General features: G+C 31.4%; 1 protein-coding gene across 1 annotated transcript; it reads right to left on the bottom strand.

The window, feature by feature from the left end:
• Positions 1-1,554: 1,554 nt before the first annotated feature.
• Positions 1,555-5,891, bottom strand: LOC108345219 (cytochrome P450 736A117). The gene is made up of 2 exons (XM_017583800.2): positions 4,847-5,891; positions 1,555-2,308 (listed from the first exon to the last, which is right to left on the bottom strand). The coding sequence occupies exons 1-2, from the start codon at positions 5,777-5,779 to the stop codon at positions 1,685-1,687; spliced, it is 1,557 nt and encodes a 518-aa protein (XP_017439289.1). The 5' UTR covers positions 5,780-5,891; the 3' UTR covers positions 1,555-1,684.
• Between the last annotated feature and the right edge of the window lie 2,320 nt (positions 5,892-8,211).

The raw sequence follows: 8,211 nt of genomic DNA on the forward strand, positions 1-8,211 counted from the left end.
GTTGAAGATGTTTCTTCATATCATCATCACTGCTCATACAAGTTCTTAACTTTGCCTTTAACCCCTTTCCAATTGGGCAGATTTTCCAAAAGCAAAGGAATCCAATCTCTCTCTCCCAACACCAAATCATCATTTCACTCACAAAACCCTCTACTCTTCAACGTCAGCAAGCCCAAAAAACACTAACCTCAGTAACATCATCAGCTCAATGTTCTTATATCCTTGGAACTCCAATGACAACCTCCGATTAACTCTCTCACATTCAACGGTGTGAGAGAGGGCACAACCTCAACCATCCATGGAGATTCAACAATCGCTGAAGCTCACCATCCACAAGAAATGGCCATCGTCACCAAAGGAAACATCAAAAGATTCAGAACCGATAAACACCACTGCAACTCCCAAGCTCAAATGGAAGAAAATCTTCTTTCACACTAAAACCAAACCCAAAATCCAAACCCCCCCAGATGAGTTCCTCTGCCCCGTTTCCCGTTCCCTCATGTTCGACCCCGTCATCGTCTCCTCCGGCCACTCCTTCGAACGCTCCTCCGTCGAAGCCTGTAAAAATCTCAACTTTACACCACAACTCCCCGACGGCACTACCCCCGATTTCTCCACCCTCATCCCCAACCTCGCCCTTAAATCCGCCATCCTCAAGTAGTGCCACTATAATTTTCGCCTTACACCGGCCCGCCTCCGTCGCACTGTCACGCCTCACCGACCCGACGCTTTCAACCGGACTTGCCCTTCCGGGATTACTTCGCGGTAACTCGGTCCTGGCCACCACCGATCGACCCCATGAGAGGGGGGTTTTTGCAGCTGTCAATCCCATCAGCCCTAGGCCGCGCAAGGCCTCTTCAAAATCTCGGGCAATCTTCATCGCCGTCTTGCCCTTTAATTTTTTCAATTTTCATAGTATACCCTTACCCAAAAGTGAATATACATGTGTGCATACCAATTATTTAATACAAAAATCGTTTTAAATGCCACGTCTGATTAGTAACTGCACTGAACCATGCCACATAACCAATACTATAACGGCCGTTTGCCCAATTTAACGGCAAGCCTGTAATTGATTCAATTTTACAAAAACAAGGACTCAATTGATACGCCGAAAAGAAAGAGGACCTATTTGAAATTCATGACCAAAATAGGGACCTACGGAAACATTAAACCTAAAAAATATTATTATAAAGAAAATTAAGTAAACAATAACAAATTACTAAGTAGTTTATAACCTAAAAAATACTTAAAAATTATTTTAAATATCAAACATTTTTGTATTAGTTAAACTAATTCATTATAAATCGCTAAATAGATTGGTAGTCAATTTATTTGTGTTACAAAACAGTCTCAAAGTCAATTATTTCCATACGACTAAGGTAAGACAATTCAAGTATATATTTTTACCATCGTTTCAGTTCCTTTATTGTCAATGCAACATCCATGTATAATTACTCATAGCTTGCGTTACTTTCTTGTCTATTAGGTTATTTAGTTTTTTCAAACCTCTAAACAATCCCAAGTTATCAAGGAAATAAAACTAAAGTCACCATATTTTTTTGGAGTACAAGCATGGATAAATGATAAACATCAATGATTTTATTCTTTAACATTTTTTGTTTATTCTGATAATGCAGAATTACTGATAAGACAGCCTCTTATTTTGTTTATGCTTGCAATGTTATTTGGAAGACTTCACATGAGGAGATGCAAGTGCCAGAAGAGGTAGTTTTCTATGAACAGTCAATCCAGTTGTTTCAGACAAGCAAAATGTCTGGTCCCCCACCACTCCAGCAGGCACAGTCCAATCAAACTGCTGCACAGTGTTTGCAAGAACCAACTCATTCACAACCATGGCAAAAGCTATTCCTGGACAACCCCTTCTTCCTGCTCCAAATGGAATCAATTCGAAATCATGCCCTTTGATATCTATCGAACTCTTCAAGAATCTCTCTGGTTGAAACTGAAGAGGTTGATCCCAATAGGAAGGGTCTGTGGAAATTGCCCAAGCATTGACCAGTACCTGTGTGCCAACTGCAATATCATAACCCATCACTTTGGTGTCTTGCATGGATTCCCTTGGAATCAGTATAGGAGATGGTGGATGCAATCTCAGAATCTCTTTAATCACTGCTTTCAAGTATGTCATCTCATTCAAATCCTCCTCAGTTACATGAGTCTTTGCCCTAGCCACACTTCTCACCTCATCTTGTAGTTTCTGCATCGCATTTGGGTGTCTCAACAGCTCTGTCATAGCCCATTCTAACACTGCAAGGGTGGTATCAGTTCCTGCACCAAACATATCCTGAAATCAAACAATCGAACATCAATATATGATTCATAATTAATGGTTATTTTGGAACCTGAAAATCTGATTATGTACTACAAGAAACTATTCTGTATTCTTTTTACAAACTTATTCGATGTTATTATAAAGGTTTAATAGGTTCGAAGGTCTTTATATTTGTGGGTTCGTTTTAATTGGGTCCTCCAATTTTGAAAGTGATCAATTTGGTCCCTAATTTAACAAAATTGAATCAATAATACTCTTTCCGTTAAATATAATGAACGGCGTTAACTTTTTAAACATGTGGCATGTTGAGGCATCCTTTTATTTGCAGGTGACACAATTTTATTTGAAGGATGCTTCAACATACCACATGTTTAAAAAGTTAATGACGTCCATTGCATTTAACGGAAAAGTGATCAATTTGGTCCCTAATTTAACAAAATTGAATCAATAATACTCTTTCCGTTAAATATAATGAACGGCGTTAACTTTTTAAACATGTGGCATGTTGAGGCATCCTTTTATTTGCAGGTGACACAATTTTATTTGAAGGATGCTTCAACATACCACATGTTTAAAAAGTTAATGACGTCCATTGCATTTAACGGAAAGGGTATTATTGACTCAATTTTGTTAAATTAGGGACCAAATTGATCACTTTCAAAATTGGAAGACCCAATTGAAACGAATCCACAAATATAGGGACCTCCGAACCTATTAAACCTATTATAAATCACTACCTTTCAGGTTCTATTTTTGTTTGAAATAAATCAGTTCTTATAATTTTTTATGTATATTTGTCTCAAATAGAAAATAGTATTGAATATCTTAATGTATTATTTAAATACAAGTAATAATATATAAAAATAAATACTTTCTTAAATTGATAATACAAACAAATACTTGCTGTATAAATCACTTCCTTTTTATGTTCTAATTTTGTTTGTAATAAATTAATTCCCTGTAATTTTTTATGTATATTTGTGCCAACTGAGTTTTCAAGCTATTTGATTTTGTGTAAGGAATAATGATAAGGTGAATTAATTTACACTTTCATATACATTTTAAAGATAAAGAATGAATTTTGTATTTTCAAATATAAAAAAAAATAAAATCAAATAAAGGAGAATAATACTTTGACAACATTTTTTTGACAACATTTTAACATTATCTATGTATTATTCTCTGATTAGTTCATATTGGTGTTTATGATAATTATTATTGATTGAGAAGTAATTTTGGACCAATCACATAATGACACGTAAATGATATTAAAATATTGTCAAAAAAATATTATGAAAATATCATTATTCTCAAATAAATATAAAAATTTTATTTTGCGACTTAGTCTCTGTCCTACTCATTGAGTCCAACTCTTATCCTCATTGATCAATGCAACTTTTGTTGGATAAGCTTTTCATAACAGATAGCACAGTACAGTTCTTTAGTTTTGTGGATGAAACTCGACCAGATAATGTAGTAGGTATGAAGTCCAAAACAAAAAATAAAAAAAATGTAGTTGGTAAGAAAAGATTCCTATTTTTGGTACTATATTTTTATTTTGCAGTTAATTTTAAAATTCAAAAGTATCACTAATTGATTTGTATTGTTTACTGGTTGAGTATCCATCTAATCTTACAATTATACATATTTATTGTAAAGTTGAAATAAAAATAAAATATTAAAAATTTAAATAACTTATAAATATCTTATATATGATCAACTTTTATTTTTTAATATCTAACTCTTGTTTACTTCAAATTAGATATCTATAAATTAAAAAAATATTTAAGGCTTTGCTGTTTATTCTATTATATATGTATATGATATGTTGAATGATTTCTTTGATGTTTTTTTTTCACTAACACGATAATCACCATATAATAAAATATATCAATTTTATTGTGACAAGAAATAAAGTTTAAAAACAAAATAAAAATATTTTAGAGATAATTTAAAATTATAAAATTATTAATGAAATATAAATAAATATTTTTTTGAGTGACTAAAGTCCAATATTTATAAATTTAAGTATCCAATTTTAAAAGAAATTATTAGATTTTATAAAAAAATGTCCTATTAAAGATCAAAATTTATCTAAACCAATAATATTTTTATTAAAATTAATAAAATTCATCACATTTTTTATTTTTAAGAAAACTTTCCACCACACTTAAAAAGATATAAGGTGGGAAAGGGAATATATAATATTTAAAATATAGTCAGTCCGACAATCTATCTTGCATCTTATTCATACTCAATTAATTATTATTTTGGTTAGTTTTTTTTATTATTATTAAATCATATTATTTATCATACCTTTGTTTCTCTCACTTTTCTGAATAGGTCGTTATAGAAAACTTTTGTATAATTTAACACTACAATTAATCTGTTCAAATTAAGCATACCACACTCTTTTGTATCCTCTATCATTCATCATCTCTTCAAATTAGTGAGAAAAATGTGTAATAAGGAGTATAGTTATAATAATAATCTTTTTCGTATATAATACATAAAACTAAAACACAAAGCATGATAGATAGATACTCTTACCATGATCAAAGCCTTCATGATAGTCCTATCAACCTGAAAATCTGTTGTGGAGCTTGTTTTCTGAATCTCCAGCAAGATATCAACAAAATCATTCTGCATATCACCACCATTAACAACATCACCATCATGATTTCTCATACGAACATGTTCATCAACAACCTCATCCAAAAATTCATCAAGCTGTTTAGCCACACACTTTGCCCTACCATACATTCCATTAACTCTTCCAACCCAATCAAGCCAAGGTATATAATCCCCTATAACAGAAGCCCCCAAAAACTCTTCCAACATGCTCATTGGCCCCCTAAGAACACTCCCTTCATATCTTCTTCCTATAACACTCCTACACACTATATCATTCGTCACATCAGAGAACAAATCAGTTAAGTTCACTGCCTTCAGAGAACCACAGCTCTCCATAACTTTCTCTACCATTATCATAGCTTCCTCTTCCCTCACTCTACGAAAGCGCTGAACTTTTTTCCCACTCAGCAGATGCAACACACAGATACTCTTCACCTGCCTCCAGTAGTGCCCATATGGAGCAGATGCCACATCTCTCGAACCATACCAGAAGATATCAAACATCTTACGATGTGGTCTGTTACAGAAAACGTGGTCTTGGTTTTTCAGAATCTCACGTGCTGCTTCGGCGTTTGAGACCACAAGAACTGGCACCTTCCCAAAGTGGAGCACCATCAAAGGGCCATAGGTTTGGGCAAAGGATTGGAGAGTGTGGTGAGTGAGGTTGCCAAGTTGGTGGAGATTTCCTATTACTGGAAGCTTCGGTGGAGATGGTGGTAAGTTTTTTGCTGATTTTGAGTTGAGTTTGGATAGAAGATTGAGTATGGTGGGAAAGGCTAGTGAGATGAAGAAAGCTAGCATGGGAATGATGAACCACGGGGAGATGGTTCCATTCAGAAAATTCATCATTGGCTTCTGCTTCAAGATTGTGATCACTCGTGGATTTTGTAATAATGTGCTGGTAATGTGTCGGTTTGTTTATGTATGTCACAATGGTTGGTTCTTTCGTGACAGAACTTGCACAGCAAAAGTCATGATGTGAAGTTCAATAAAGAAACTGGGGACCATTTGGGAACATATGATTGATTTTCTGCTTCTCCCATCTTCTCCATCATATATGTAACCCATCAATGTTTTTCCTCTTAAAAGGAATAATTATCTGTTAATAATTTTGTGTATAATCATGCTTTCACATCATATCTTCTTTTTCATAACATTTTAACCCACGTGTTTTTTTGTTATTTTTAATTATTATAATTAATTATAAATAATAATTTAAGACCAATCACATAATAATTCATAAATAATATTAAAATATTATCAAAATATAGTATACTACTTAATTGTAACCAATCAGAAAAAAGTTATACAAATGCTACTTTACTAAATATTTTGCTAAACTAAATTAATATTTTTTTATCAGATCTTGATATATATATATATATATATATATATATATATATATATATATATATATATATATAACAGTACTCATTTAATTTTCATTTAGACTTATATATTTTACCCTACTTACTACGTAACCCATCTTTTACACATATTTGATAATTTAAATTTAGATTATGTAAGATAATGCGACCTCATTTTTATTTGAAGAAAGTTATTGGCACCGTTTCGTTATCATTTGAAAACTTTTGTAAAAATAAAATGATTTTAGTGAAAATTTAACTTTTACATTTTTTAAAGAAAAAGATAGTGAGAAATAGTATTAAATGAGGATAAGAAAATTTCAGGCATCAAATAACTTTTTTTTTTAATTTATTTACTGAGATAGAAAATATAGTGAAACAGTTGTAAGAGAACATCCAACGTGAACAGGGCCTCGTGTAACACATTTGTAGTCGCGTAAAACACATGTAGTGTACTCTTGATCATGAAACAAAATTTAATATTAAAAATAGAAACAAAAAATTTTGATACAGATTTTTTTTTAGAACATTTTGATATAGTACATTACATGTATATTTTTTTTTACTCATTTATTATTTATTTATTATTATACTGATATATTCTAAATTCAATAAAAAATAATACATATACTGTGTCAAAATGTTAAAGTATTGTAAAAAAATATGTATTGATGTATTATTGTTCTAAAAATAGACACTCACAACACCACGGCTTAATAAACACTGAATGGGACTTAAAAAATTAACCATAAGGAATTAATGTTATAATTTCATAGTATGAACTAATTTTATGGTTATACAATATGTTACATATTCAACATAAATTGGATACTATTGATTAATTAACGTTACTATTTGACCAATCTTAAAACTATTTGTTAACTATTTGACCAATCTTAAAACTGAATTCCTTTTAAGGGAAAGTTTAGTTTTCAATATCAAAATTTGTGATTCATATGTTATTTCGGCCACTATGTTTGACTTTTTCTAATACCATAACTAAATTTATTCAACAACATCAAAATTTGTGATTCACGTGTGTTATTATATTAATTTATTATTTAGTTAGAATAATTTAAAGAATAATTTTAATATAAAGATTTTAATGTAATATTATTAAAATATAAATGTATTAAAGTTATGAAAATTATTTTAGAGTTATTAAAATCATTTTTTTATTTTCTTTCTCTTTTTAAAGAAAGATATTTTAATATTTTATTAAAATTTGTAAAATATCATAAGTGAAAAACATTTGATAAAAATGTGAATGTCACTACCGTAAAAATTAATATTAGTGATTGTCAAAATTTGATGGTAATATATAATATCATCGATAAACTAAAATTATCGATGGTCAAAGATTCGTGGTTGTCGGTAAATTTTATCGATGAATTTTTTGATCAACAAAAAAATCTGTTGGTAATTATCGACGAGAAATATCGTCTTCTTCTCCACTCTTATTCCGTTTCTTTCTTTTATTTTTATTCATCCAGCTAAAGAACACATTTTAAAAAATAAATAACGCCAAACAATGCATGGTAGTGACAAACATTAACTTTGTTCGGACTTCGAGTGAACAACGACGATGTTGTACGGTGGAGACAATGTTTGGTTGCATAATTTTGTGAAAGAGGAAGAATAGAGACACTGCACTTTTCATGCGCATGCTAAAGAAGAAAAAGTTGGAGTGGAAGACCTCGAATGTGTAGACAAAGACGGAGGCGGTGGAGACGGAGATAATGGTCTAACTTAACGGAGATGGAGGCAGCTTGGGCTTGTAATTACGGTGGTAAGATGGGGAAGTAGGAGAAAAATGAGGTTTCATCATGCAAATATGAGCAAAACATTCGAGTGAGAGAAAATAAATAACCTTTTTATCTCATGGACATAGAGCAAAAATGGGTATGAAAATTT

The sequence above is a fragment of the Vigna angularis genome, chromosome 8 (genome assembly GCF_016808095.1).
Source record: "Vigna angularis cultivar LongXiaoDou No.4 chromosome 8, ASM1680809v1, whole genome shotgun sequence".
NCBI classification, from domain to species: domain Eukaryota; kingdom Viridiplantae; phylum Streptophyta; class Magnoliopsida; order Fabales; family Fabaceae; genus Vigna; species Vigna angularis.